Raw genomic sequence first — 13684 nt, 5'->3', positions numbered from 1 at the left:
AAGAAAACTTTAGATTTTTTTCCCCCAACTCCAAAGAAATGCCTTTGCATAACATAGTTCTATAGTCTGTTGGGCAGGTAGAAAGAGAAAAGGGAATTACTGGCTTACAGACAAATAAAGGGAATGACGTGGAAATATTAATAGATGGGTATCTATACCTTCCAGCCAACTTCCTTAAATTCCTAGGCTAACATATCTTGATGTGGTGTGTAATGCACTGGAAATGATAAGCTCACTCCAAATATTTGTTTCAAGTATATGTTTTTATTAATATCTAATACAACCATATTTTTCAATTTTTTTTCTTCCTTTCCTTTTTTGGAGTATATGACACAACACATACAGTGCACAGTTTTTATGTTTGGATTATATACTAAACACCACTCACACCCAAGTCAAGAAATTGATCATCCTCTTGTCTTAGAACACACTCATTCAAATTAAAAAGCTGATGGACAATTCAGAATCTCTCTACAGAAGGAGATTAAAAGGCCTGATGTTTAAATCCCACTTGGGATATGCATAATTCCATAGTACAGAAAATATATTACTTTTACAAGAAATATTTTATAAGAACTTCCTCAAAAGGGGGAACATTGACAAAAGCCCCATCTCTCTATCAGCCCCAGGATCAGTTATGGTTATAGGCCACTGTGGCTGCCTGCGCCTTTTGGCCTTAAAACTCACTAATTATCTGATATCCAACCCAGAATGTTAGGAGAACACTGCCTCGACAGTATTACTGCCAAACAACCCTCTAATTGTCATAAATATGTGTTTTTCATATTAAAAAATACAGGAGTCTCACATTTTCTCAATTATAGTTTGTCAACTTGAATTATACACAAGCATATGAAGATATGGTACCCTCTATCACAGAAAGCTCACAAAGCCTTTACCTGCCATTGTAAGCACAATAAAAGTCACAAATAATTATGTTTAATAATAATTCTGACACAAACACCTTACAGTTGGAAGCAGTAAATTCAGGAAGAACATAAAATATCAAGATCAATTTAAAATAGCATATGAAAAAAATCTCTCACAGGGTACATCTACACTGCAGCTGGGAGGGTACTTCTCAACACAGGTAGCTAGACACATGCCAGCTCTGCTCAAGCTAGTGTGCTAGAAATAGCTGTGTAGCTGGGGTAATGTGGGCAACAAGTTGGGCTAGCTGCCTGAGTACAAACCGGCCTGGGCTCCCTAGATACATACTTGGATGGTTATAAAAAGCCACAACCTGTGCTACCCACAACTACGCTGCTACTTTTAGCAAGTCTGTCTATTGTTACTCCTGGGGGAATTGTGCGCCACTGCGCAATGCAGAATTTTGCAAAAATTCATGTTGTGCATGCAGAATTTCCTTTCCCCCACATAAATGGGCTGCAGTGCTGCTTGTTGCCACTAGGGGCCGCTGGACCCAACAGAGCCCAGTTCTCACACATAGAGGACACTGCTGGGGGGAGGGGGAGGGAGCTAGAGGGTTCCCAGCAGCTTCTATTCCCTGCACACCTTGAGAGGAGATGGCAGTGAGCATCAGGCTGTTTCTCCTTGGGTTCTGAGGAGTAGGGGAGCAGGTGTCTGCCTTGGGAGGAGCATCTCTGGGCTAAGGGGGGCCCTGCAGCTGGGCTCTGGGGACAAAGGGGGCAGAGAAACAGGAACTGGATTGTCATAGGGGTTTCTTTAACTTTCTACTCCTGGGGGGAACTGTGTGTGTGTCTGTATTGTTACCAACATACTTGCTGATAATTTATTTCAAAATACTTGTCAAAATAATTGAAACTGACATTATTATGTAGTGTTATTGACAAATAAAATTAGCAGAATTTTAAAACGTGCGCAACATTCTTAATCTTTTGTTGCAGAATTTTTAATACTTTTTTGGTGCAGAATTCACCCAGGAGTACTATTGTGCTGGAAAACACATTCACAGCTGTGGTGTATACATACTCTAAAAGAGAGCCTTCTGAATGCACATCTTCCAATGTCAAGGCATAGTGTATGTTCTTACATAGAAAGAATTGTACAGTATTTCCATTTGTTTTAATGGACAAGAAATGTTTAGCCTGGCAAACAAGTAACATTCATGCTCTAGACCGATATCTAATTCTTGTTAAAAATTACGTTTTCCTATGCCAAAGAACAACTGTGTGTAATCCAGATACACAAGGTTTTCTGAACACTACTCAAAATTAAGAGGCTAATTAAAAAAATCCCAAATCCCAAGAGTTGCATATTGCAAATGTACACACAGGGTACTACCTGAAAAATCTTAACATGTTTTGAGAGGACACAACTATTTTAAACAAATCCATGAAAGTTCTGGCGATGGGTAGCTTATTTTGGCTCTATGTCCAGAGTTCAGCATCCACAGTACCCTGCAATTTTCAGGGAACAAATCACAAATTTCATTTCCCAATGTTTTACAGTTGTTAATATTCAGTCAACAGCATCATGTACAAAAACATTTTCGGAGTCATGCAATCTTCTGCAACCTACTTTAAATCATATACTGGTTAAATTTCTATTACGAAAGCACCAGGTATATTTTTAAGTATTGTTAAGATCTCCATCTTTTCCCACAACTTGAAAAAACAGTAACTAAGAGGGACAAAACAGCAAATATAGGGGAAATAAATGCAACATGCCAGCTATGAAGACCAAAGCCTGACAGCTAATGTGACCTGTCAAAATCCATATTTTGGGGAACATTTATTGTAAAATGCTATGTACATATTTTACATACTGGTACATTACACACTTCAAGAGCTTAAAAGAATGACAGTTTTTGCATTCATTTCCACATCTTTTGAACTTAGCTGAAACTCATGCAAATACATTTTCAAATTTAAAGTTGTGCAAAAAATTTGCTTTTCTATTTGGTCTGGCAACAGACTTAGACCAACACTTTCAACTGTGAGTACCTAAAGTTAGACACGTTCCTTTTAAAATCTGGATCTTAGTTTCTTGGATAAAACATAGCATATTTAGATGTCCGAAAGCCAAGCAGATCCCTCATTTCATTTCGGAATTTTGATAAATCTTGCCGCAGTTCATTGAGATTTTCCACAGTTGCTTGATCCATGCTTTGCATCTTTTGTCTCATGGAGGTTAAGTAACGATGGACTAAACAACACATCACCTTTTGGTAATTCTCATCCCTCTTTTGCTTCAGATTTCTCCATTCCTTGAAACAAATATACAGGTTTACTAAACAAAAGGGATTTATTTTAATGTATTTATTTAATTTTTGATCCCTGAAGCCAATTGCACAGACAGCATCACATATGTGCACACAAATTGGAAATCTCAATGTACCAATTCTCAACTTGTGTGCATGTATGTGACACTGTGTGCAGCCTTTTGAGATAAAAATGAAGCCTACAATGCCCAATTCGTGAAGCAGAAACGAAGGTCTTTTAATCTATCTGGCTTGTAAAAAGTTATACAGATGTACGAGATTTCCATCTAGTCATTAATAGTATTTCTGTGCTTAAATGTATGTTCTGTACAGTCTTTCAATCTGGTTTGCTTGAAATATTTTTGGCTGCAAGAAGGAGCAGTAGCAATTAGTATACATAATTATAGGGTACATTAACTATGTTTATTTAAAGAAAATGTAAAACCAAAAAAATTAAGAGACTCCAGTGTTCCTTTTTTGGTTATTTATTTTGACATGTCATGTGACATGTTTAAAATTAGTTGTCCCCCTCCCCACCTTCAGCATATTCTAACTGCACCATTTTCAAAATTATTACAAATTTCAACACTGAAGAAAAAAAGTGTTACTAGGTTTTACATCAAGCAGCAGGGCCATTAAATATTTGGTTAGCAGGTTTGGTTTTATTGAAACATGGAAAATTATGCCAGCCTTAATTAAAAACCTCAATTAAAATCTGAAATAATTTTTTTTTGTTCCTGTTCTGAGCTGACATTTATATTCTGGATTCACAGGCTTACAGAGTTTGAGGCCAGAAGGAACCATTAGATCATCTGGTCTGATTTTCTCTATATCACAGGCCATTATATTTCACCCAGTTACCCCATCTTGAGTTTAACAACTTGTGTTTGACTAAAGCATCGTCTAGAAAGACATCTAATCTTGATTAGAAGACATAATCCACCACTTCTCTTGGTAGTTCGTTCCAAAGGTTAAGCACTCTCAAATTAGAAATGAGGAACACATTTTAAACAATGAATTTTCTGGCTTCAGCTATCACTGGTTCTTATCATGCCTTTTCCTGCTAGATTATATAAACCTTTAGTATCCCATATTTTCTCCCTGTGAAGATACTTATATGCTGTAATCAAGTCAGTCTTCTTTCTGATAAACTACACAGATTGAGATCTTTAAATCTCTCATTGTTGCAGGGCATTTTCTCCAGCCTTGTAATCGTTTTTGTGGTGCTTGTCTGCACCCTCTTCAATATTTCAACATCCTTTTTAAAATGCGGGCTCCAGAACTGTTACATGGTATTCTATTATTGATCTCACCAATCCCATATACGGAGATAAAAATCACTTCCCTACGCCTGCTGACTACTTCCCTATTTATACATCCAAAGATCACATTAGCTCTTTTTTGTCACAGTATCACACTGCAGCTCATGTTGAGTTGCTTGTCCAACAGGACCATTAAATCCTTTACATAATCACTGCATTCCAGAATTTACAGTCCCCTGTTCTACAGGTATGGCCTGCATTATTTGCTCCTGCGTGTATAACTTCGTACTGGCTGTATTTAAAACACATTTTGTCTGAATGAGCCCAGGTTACCAAGCAATCCCAATCACTCTGTATGATTGGCCTGTCATCATCATTACTTACTACTCAACCAATCTTTGTGTCAGCCACCAATTTTCTCAGCGGTGATTTTATATTTACTTCCAGATTATTGACAAAAATGCTGAAAAGCATCAGGCTTCTTACTGATCACTAGAGAACCCCACTACATCCTCCCCCTGCCTCCCCACATTTGATAAGGATTCCCCACTGACAACTATTTTTTGAGCTCCATCAGTTACCCAGTTCTTATTTCATTTAATGTGGGCTCTGCAGATATTGTATAGTGCTAATTTTTAATCAGTGTGTCATGCGGTACTACATCAATGATCTTACATAAATATATTACAATTACTCAGTTACTTTCATCAGCTAAACTTCTCTCTTCAAAGAATTACATCAGGTTTGTTTGATAAGAACTATTTTCCATAAAAATCATGTTGATGGGCAATTATATTCTTACCCTTTAATTCTTAATTGACTGAATCCCCTATCAGCTTACCCATTATTTTGAATATAACTAAGACTATACTTAGAATATATTATTGTGATTTATTTATGATACCACCCACAGCATGATAGGAACTTCCAGAGTAGACAAAAAGATAAATTCTCTTAGGTTCATTTCAGTAAGGAATATTTGTATGATTGTTAACATACACTTAACTTTCCAGACAATTTCTTACCTTTAGGCTATTCTGACGTTTGACTTTGCCAGTCGAAGTATGAGAGCCGATCCATTTACTAAGACTGTTGAAGAGATAGCAGATAGTCTTGGGAGAGGGAATGACATTGAAAGGTGGAGGTAGTGTGCATTTATCATCAAAGTAGCTAAGCCAAAGCTTGGCACGAGCAAATTTCCATTCTTTGTCTTCATGATTCTAAAATATCAGAAATATTAAGATAAGTGATAAAATGAACAAGAGTCTGCAAAAGAATATGTAATGTTATGAGAATTTATGTTAGTAACTTTATGTGGTTTACATTTTCCAGTACCTTAAACACGAACAATGAATAAATTCACCAATATAGGCTATGGCATAAAAAAAAGTCAAAACTATTAGTGTGTCTAACCCACATGTTAAATGCACTTTAAAGAAATATCTAAAATAACCAAAAGGTTCAATGAACTGACAAAAACTGATTCTATACTCAGCTGCCATTAGACTTAATATTTAATTCCCACATGTCTGCACTTTAAAAAATGTTAACACTACAATACTTTGATACAATTATAACAGGGAAAATAAAACAAGCCAAACATTCTTGTCTGATCTCTGCCATTCAGTTCATGACCCTACAAATACTTATGCATGTGAACTCATAGAAACTACTTGCGTGCATAAAGTTACTCTTGAATGTGTTTCCACAATCAAGCATTAGACCAGAATCCTCAGTGTAGCGACTAACGCTCTTGTACAGCACCAAGAACATTGCTGACACTTTGACTTAAAAATATATATATAATTAATTTACTTACTGCTATTAGCTGAAAGCTTTTATGAAGCATCGCCACTAAGAGCTTGGTAAGGACAATCACAACCACTACGTTGTAGGTACCAACAATAACAGCGCCCACAAAAGACTGCAATTCTTCACCGTAGCTAAATCTAGTGACAAAGATTGCTACATGTGCAAGGGAGAATATGTACCAGAACAGAGCAAAGCAGGTGCCAATAAACCTACAAAAAGAAAATAATCTATAGTTAGACCACATATTAAAAAACTTCACACACATGTAAAATAAATTAACATGTGAGGTAGAAGCCAAACTTGAACAGCTTAATGGGACAAAATCGGAGGGCCCAGACAATCTTCATCCAAGAATATTAAAGGAACTGGCACATGAAATTGCAAGCCCATTAGCAAGAATTTTTAATGAATCGGTAAACTCAAGGGTTGTACCGTATGACTGGAGAATTGCTAACATAGTTCCTATCTTCAAGGAAGGGAAAAAAAGTGATCCGAGTAACTATAGGCCTGTTAGTTTGACATCTGTAGTATGTAATGTCTTGGAAAAAATTTTGAAGGAGAAAGTAGTTAAGGACATTGAGGTCAATGGTCATTGGGACAAATTACAACATTGTTTTACTAAAGGTAGATCGTGCCAAACCAACCTGATCTCCTTCTTTGAGAAGGTGACAGATTATTTAGACAAAGGAAATGCAGTAGACCTAATTTACCTCGATTTCAGTAAGGCATCTGACACGGTTCCACATGGGGAATTATTAGTTAAATTGGAAAAGATGGGGATCAATATGAAAATTGAAAGGTGGATAAGGAACTGGTTAAAGGGGAGACTACAACGGGTCGTACTAAAGGGTGAACTGTCAGGCTGGAAGGAGGTTACTAGTGGAGTTCCTCAAGAATCAGTTTTGGGACCAATCTTACTTAACCTTTTTATTATTGCCCTTGGCACAAAAAGCAGGAATGTGCTAATAAAGTTTGCGGATGACACAAAGCTGGGGGGTATTGCTAATACAGAGAAGGACCGGGATATCATACAGGAAGATCTGGATGACCTTGTAAACTGGAGTAATAGTAATAGGATGAAATTTAATAGTGAAAAGTGCAAGGTCATGCACTTAGGGATTAATAATAAGAATTTTAGATATACATTGGGGATGCATCAGTTGGAAGCAACAGAGGAGGAGAAGGACCTTGGAGTATTGCTTGATCACAGGATGACTATGAGCCGCCAATGTGATACGGCCATTAAAAAAGCTAATGCAGTTTTAGGATGCATCAGGCGAGGTATTTCCAGCAAAGATAAGGAGGTGTTAGTACCATTATATAAGGCACTGGTGAGACCTCATCTGGAATACTGTGTGCAGTTCTGGTCTCCCATGTTTAAGAAGGATGAATTCAAACTGGAACTGGTTCAGAGATGGGCTACTAGGATGATCCGAGGAATGGAAAACCTGCCTTATGAAAGGAGACTCAAAGAGCTTGGCTTGTTTAGCCTAGCCAAAAGAAGGCTGAGGGGGGGACATGCTTGCTCTTTATAAATATATCAGAGGGATTAATATTAGGGAGGGAGAGGAATTATTTAAGCTTAGTACCAATGTAGACACAAGAACAAATGGGTATAAACTGGACACTAGGAAGTTTAGACTTGAAATTAGATGAAGGTTTCTAACCATTAGAGGCGTGATGTTCTGGAACAGCCTTCCAAGGGGAGTAGTGGGGGCAAAAGACATATCTGGCTTTAAGACTAAGCTTGATACGTTTATGGAAGGGATGGTATGATGGGATAGCTTAATTTTGGCAATTGATCTTTGATTATCAGCAGATAAATATGCCCAGTGGTCTGTGATGGGATGTTGGATGGGATGGGATCTGAGTTACTGCAGAGAATTCTTTTCTGAGTGCTGGCTTGTGAGTCTTGCCCACATGCTCAGGGTTTAGCTGATCGCCATATTTGGGGCCGGGAAGGAATCTTACTTCAGGGCAGATTGGCAGAGGCCCTGGAGGTTTTTCGCCTTCCTCTGCAGCATGGGGCATGGGTCACTTGCTGGTGGATTCTCTGCAGCTTGAGGTCTTCAAACCACAATTTGAAGACTTCAATAACTCGGACATAGGTTAGGGGTTTGTTATAAAAGTGGATGGGTAGGGTTCTGTGGCCTGCTTTGTGCAGGAGGTCAGACTAGATGATCATATTGGTCCCTTCTGACCCTAAAGTCTATGAGTCTATGAGCATGAACTGCCAGCCTCATTCAGTTATTACTAATTAAGGGCCAGACGGATACTGTTGTTTATGTTGAATAGTTCTTTACATCATAAGCAGTCCCACTTAAATCAGCAGGGCTACTTATAGAGTGAGGTGCTACAGACTTGTCAGTAAGGGTATCACAATCTGCCCTAACTGATGATATATCAGAGCCTTTCTTTCCATTTCAAATCATTACATTTAAAATAGTAGTTTTCCCTAGAATACTTTTGGTCTCAACTCCTCCTCTCCAAAAACAAAACAATAAAAAACAGACAATATCTAGATGCAACATTGGTTTAATCCAATGCCCAACACAGTGACTATTAAAGACTCTCATGGACTTTATTGAATTTTGGATCAGGTCCTATGTGAGTGAGGTTCAGTATTTAATGGTAACTGATCACCATAATAACATGAGACACTACCACTGGAGAAGTTATAGTTCTGCCAGAGAGACAATTACCAAGTAATTCAACTTTATAATCTCAGTGGACACATATGAAACATTTTTATTATCTGCAGATCACTGAGTTCATAAGCCATACTGTAGTAAATATCTTCAAAATCACTTTGATTTCAACTTAATATCCAGCTGCTGTGGAGACACTTCACAATATATTAAAATACAAAGAACCTCACATTTCTTATGACTACAGTTTAAACAGGTATAGTTTGGAAAAAAAAACCCAAACATTTCTGAGTCTTTATAGTTCATCTTGAAGTTGTTAATGTAGGAAGGAACATACGGATCAACCCACAGTGTGCAAATTTTCTGCTTATTAGAATTCCTTATGAAAAAATTGTCACTGTGCATACACTCCCAAATTCAATGTCTTTGTCATTCTAGAAATTAAAAAATACCAAAGCACTCCAATCTATATGATTATTTTAACAGCCTTCAAAAAAATTTTAAAGACATCTTCAGCTGATTGAAATAGAAGAAAGTATCTGTAAACCGAAACTTTTCTATGTTTCTTCTTTTACAATTTTGTACTTACAAGCATAAAAACCAATTGTAAGTAGGCAGCATAGTAGGTTAGCATAGTAGCTTTTCATCACTTGATACCCAAATACTAATCCAATAAGTACAGCAAAGATTGTGTAATGGCACTTCTTTGCTCAAGTTGGTGCTATTAACACACTTCATATGCATTAAATTTGTTTACCCCGCTAAGCTTACCAAGGGTAGGTCTTGTACGGAATTTTTTATCCCAGTACTAGTTTTTAATATCAGATAAAATGGAATTTCATAATGGATTGTTGGAAATCACAATACGCCACACACCACCTGCACTGTAACAACTGTTACAGTGCAGGTGGTGTGTACTGTTATATACTATAAGTGGGAGTGCCCACATTATATCTTTTTTTATTACATGTGTGGACAGGAGGGAACAGTTTAATTGTGTTAAGGAATGGCATTTTAGCCTCATAGGCTGAGTCTACTCTGTGGTTTTGTGAGATTCAAACCACTCACGTTATACCGGGTGAACAGACTTGATGCTTTTGTTTCTACTGGTGTGTTACTTAGAGACCTGCCAATACATCAATGTTCAGTTGATATCATTGGTGGAGCTGCAACGCTAGTGAATCCAGGTCATAATTTTCCAGTATACATACACCACTCAGGTAAACGTCCTGCAGCAGATTTTTTAAATTAATATTTTATTTAACATTCTAAAACTCACGAATGGAATGTGTCATTGCTTTGCTGTTCACAGAAGATCCCTGCACAGTCCTTCTCTTCATTTACGGTAAATCCTTTGTCATACAGTTGGGTCAATCCAATTGTGAATGAGAACAAGACAAGAAGGAACATCCCCAGGAATTTTCCAAAGTCTTGCAACATCTGCCCCATTGAAATCTGTGGAACAGATTACCAATTTCCATTAACAATGAAATAATAAATTATCCATATTCCTTCACTCAGTCCCTACCAGAAAAAATATTGTGAATACTACTTTTTTAATTTAATGTCAATACCATTTGTATAAGAATTCAGGACTGTAGCCAAGAATAGACAATATCAGGTATATTTAGGATATAGAGATAAAATATAAGTATTTTTTAACATTGTAACACATAGCTAACAGGTCTGTAAGATATTAGGCTTAGACAAACAAGGCCTCAGGCCTAAAAACAGGCAGATTTGAGTAGCAATCTGAGGAGTAGTTTAAATCATTTTTCAAAACAAAATTGGTACATTTTTCCAGGATAGATAAGGCCTAAGTGAATTATTAGGTATATGTAAAAATGTATGACATTTAAACAAACATACAGTATGGGCCGTTTCCCACATTTAAGTTCTACAAAGTTATTCCACCATCTAATATTTACAGCACATATGATGGCCCTTACATCATGAGGTATGTGAGTTCTAAAACAGATTTAACCATGTAAAAGTGTAATCCTAATCCCTGAGTCACTATGAATACACACGACAGACAGACACAACTGACTTCCTCCAGAAACTCTTCAACATTAACAACCTCCCTCAGAACACTATCCTTTCCTCCCTATACACCAATATGCCTCACAACGACAGAATCGTTGTCTGCCTCAAATATCTACAATACAATGGACAGCACTCAGATATCCACCCCAAATTCATTGCTAAACTCATCCATTTTATCCTAATCCATAACAATTTTATATAACAACACACACTTTGTTCAAGCCATGGAAACAGCCCTGGATACTAGGATGGCTCCCCAATATGCCAACCTCTTCACTGGCTACATTAAGGAGAAATTTCTGGACAAATGTACCATGAAACCAATGATACCCCTGTGACACATCAATGATATTTTGATCCCCTGGACACACTATCTAAACTCCTCATAGATTTCCACCACAACTTCAACAACCACTACGTGTCCATTAAATTCTCCCTAGAACAGCCCCACACCAGCATCAACTTTCTGGAAATCACAATAAGGTGCAACAGTATAATCCTACAGATACCTATATACAAAAAACTAACAGATCACAATACTTACCTCCACAGATCGAATAACCACTCCGAACACACCAAGAAATCGGTTATCTCCAGCCAGGCCTATTGATAGCACAGAATATGCTCCAAGAAAAAAGTTAGAAAACACACTTAAAACCACCTTCACCAAACAAGGACACTCCACCAGAGAAGCATATCGCATCACGGAATGAGCTACTCAAATATCCCAACAGAATCTGTTTCAATACAGAAATAAAACCCCTTCTGACTGCACACCCCGTAGTTGTCACCTACCACCCCACTCTGGAACCTATGTGGAACATCATTAACCAATTACAACCCACACAATGGAGACCACATCCTCAAATAAATCTTTCCCGAGTTCCCCTCTTCTGGCCTTCAAACAACTCCCCAACCTCACCAACAGAAGAAAGTTCCAGACCAGGATCCACCAACCCAAAGTGGCACCACGTCCTGCCATAACAACAGATGCAAAACCTGCAGATATATCTCCACTACTGTGATGATCAATACCTTCCACAACACACCTTTCAAGATTCATGGGCCCTACACATGCCTCTCACAACATGTGATATACCTCATCCACTGCACTAAATGCTCCAACAACAACTACATGGGTGAAAACAGACAATCCTTACGCTCTCAAATGAACTCACTCAGAAAAACGATAAAAGACAAAAACACCATAATCACCCGTGGGTGAACATTTTTCACAAAATGATTACTCCATATCTGACCTCTCAGTCTTCACCCTCAAAAGAAACCTGAACAACACCTTCAAAAGACAAGCCTGCGAGTTTAAATATATAACTTCACTAGACACTAAAAATCCTGGTCTTAATAAGCCATAATTCTAGCGTCTTTATTACGACAATTATAGCCCACTAACCCCCATTTTTGTCCAGCGATTGCAGGGTGTTAACGGGCCACTTCACCTTGAATGATCCATTAGAATGTGTGTTAACTACTTATTCCAGTTTCTATTTAGCTGTGACACTCTGAGTACCTTTCCCAGACCTGAAGACAAGATCTGTGTAGCATAAAAGCTTTTCTCTATCACCAACAGAAGTTAGTCCAATAAAGCTCAGTGGTTTGAGCATTGGCCGGCTAAACCCAGGGTTGTGAGTTCAATCTTTGCGAGGGCCACTTAGGGATTTGGGGATTTAGTTAGGGGTTGGTCCTGCTTTGAGCAGGGGGTTGGACTAGATGACCTCCTGAAGTCCCTTCCAACCCTGATATTCTATGAAAAATACTATCTCACCCACCTTCTCTCTAATATCTGAGGACCAAAACAGCTATAATACCATGGAAAGACAGACATATGAGCCATCATATGTGCTGCACTGTGGTCCACAGTGTTCTAAAGAAAGTGATTTTAGTTTTACTTCCACACAGCTTTCTTGTTTTGGGGGCATGATATATATACTGGATCCAGAGATTGGTAGTACACTGCTATTTTATAGGATGTATACATCTTTGGACTATATGAAAAGGAAGGGATCTCTGTACCAAGCTGTGACCTAGGACAGAGAGTAAGAGCTGTCAGATTTAGTATTTCCTTAAATTTCATAATTTTCATCCTTTCAACACAAGTTACAAAACCCAGCAAAATAAAATTATGCCCCCAAAACATGAAAGCTGCATGGAAGTTTAAAAAAAAAAAAAAAAAAGCACTTTCTTCAGAGTACAGTGGACCAGGCAACTAGTACACAGATCAGATACCTGTTACTGTAACTACAGTCACACTATATCTTTCCAAGTGTTTATAATTTGTAGACAACTTGAAAGCTGAAAATGTTAGTATACAAAACCAAATTTTGTAAAAAGCTCTTTTTAATATATCTAGTATTAATAAACTTATAATTGACTTTTTTCTTAAAATAGGTTTCATAAGCCAACATGTAAAATGATTCAGTACTTAAAATATCTCTAACAGTCAACAGAACACAGTAGCTTCCCTTCATTTTTCACTGTTGGGGTGTCATACCATGTTTAATTACTACTATTTGAACTTGTGACCTACTTTTGGAAAATACTTTAAGAGTTGTTGCTCAACTTGTACTGGTCAACAGTAATAACAAGATTCAGTGTGCAACTGAATAGGGTGACTGTTGACTATTTTTGTTTACTCAGAATTTTGACTTCACTACATAGCTGCCTAATAAAAATACATAAGAAAGATGTAGTACATAAACAGGTATGTTAAACAG

The 13684-nt window shown here is 37.5% G+C and overlaps 1 protein-coding gene across 1 annotated transcript in view; it reads right to left on the bottom strand.

The window, feature by feature from the left end:
- Positions 1 to 244: 244 nt before the first annotated feature.
- Positions 245 to 13684, bottom strand: part of TRPC1 (transient receptor potential cation channel subfamily C member 1) — a 40434-nt gene continuing 26994 nt past the window's right edge. The window contains exons 10-13 of the mRNA XM_050965889.1: positions 10186 to 10361; positions 6266 to 6467; positions 5472 to 5666; positions 245 to 3190 (exon numbers count right to left, since the gene is read on the bottom strand). Of these exons, the coding sequence (XP_050821846.1) occupies positions 2963 to 3190; positions 5472 to 5666; positions 6266 to 6467; positions 10186 to 10361 (801 nt within the window). The 3' untranslated portion in view covers positions 245 to 2962. The remainder of the gene's footprint in view (positions 3191 to 5471; positions 5667 to 6265; positions 6468 to 10185; positions 10362 to 13684) is intronic.

The sequence above is a fragment of the Gopherus flavomarginatus genome, chromosome 8 (assembly GCF_025201925.1).
Source record: "Gopherus flavomarginatus isolate rGopFla2 chromosome 8, rGopFla2.mat.asm, whole genome shotgun sequence".
Lineage (NCBI taxonomy): Eukaryota > Metazoa > Chordata > Testudines > Testudinidae > Gopherus > Gopherus flavomarginatus.
Note: the sequence above shows the minus strand (reverse complement) of the source record. Positions and strands in the feature narration are given on the sequence as shown.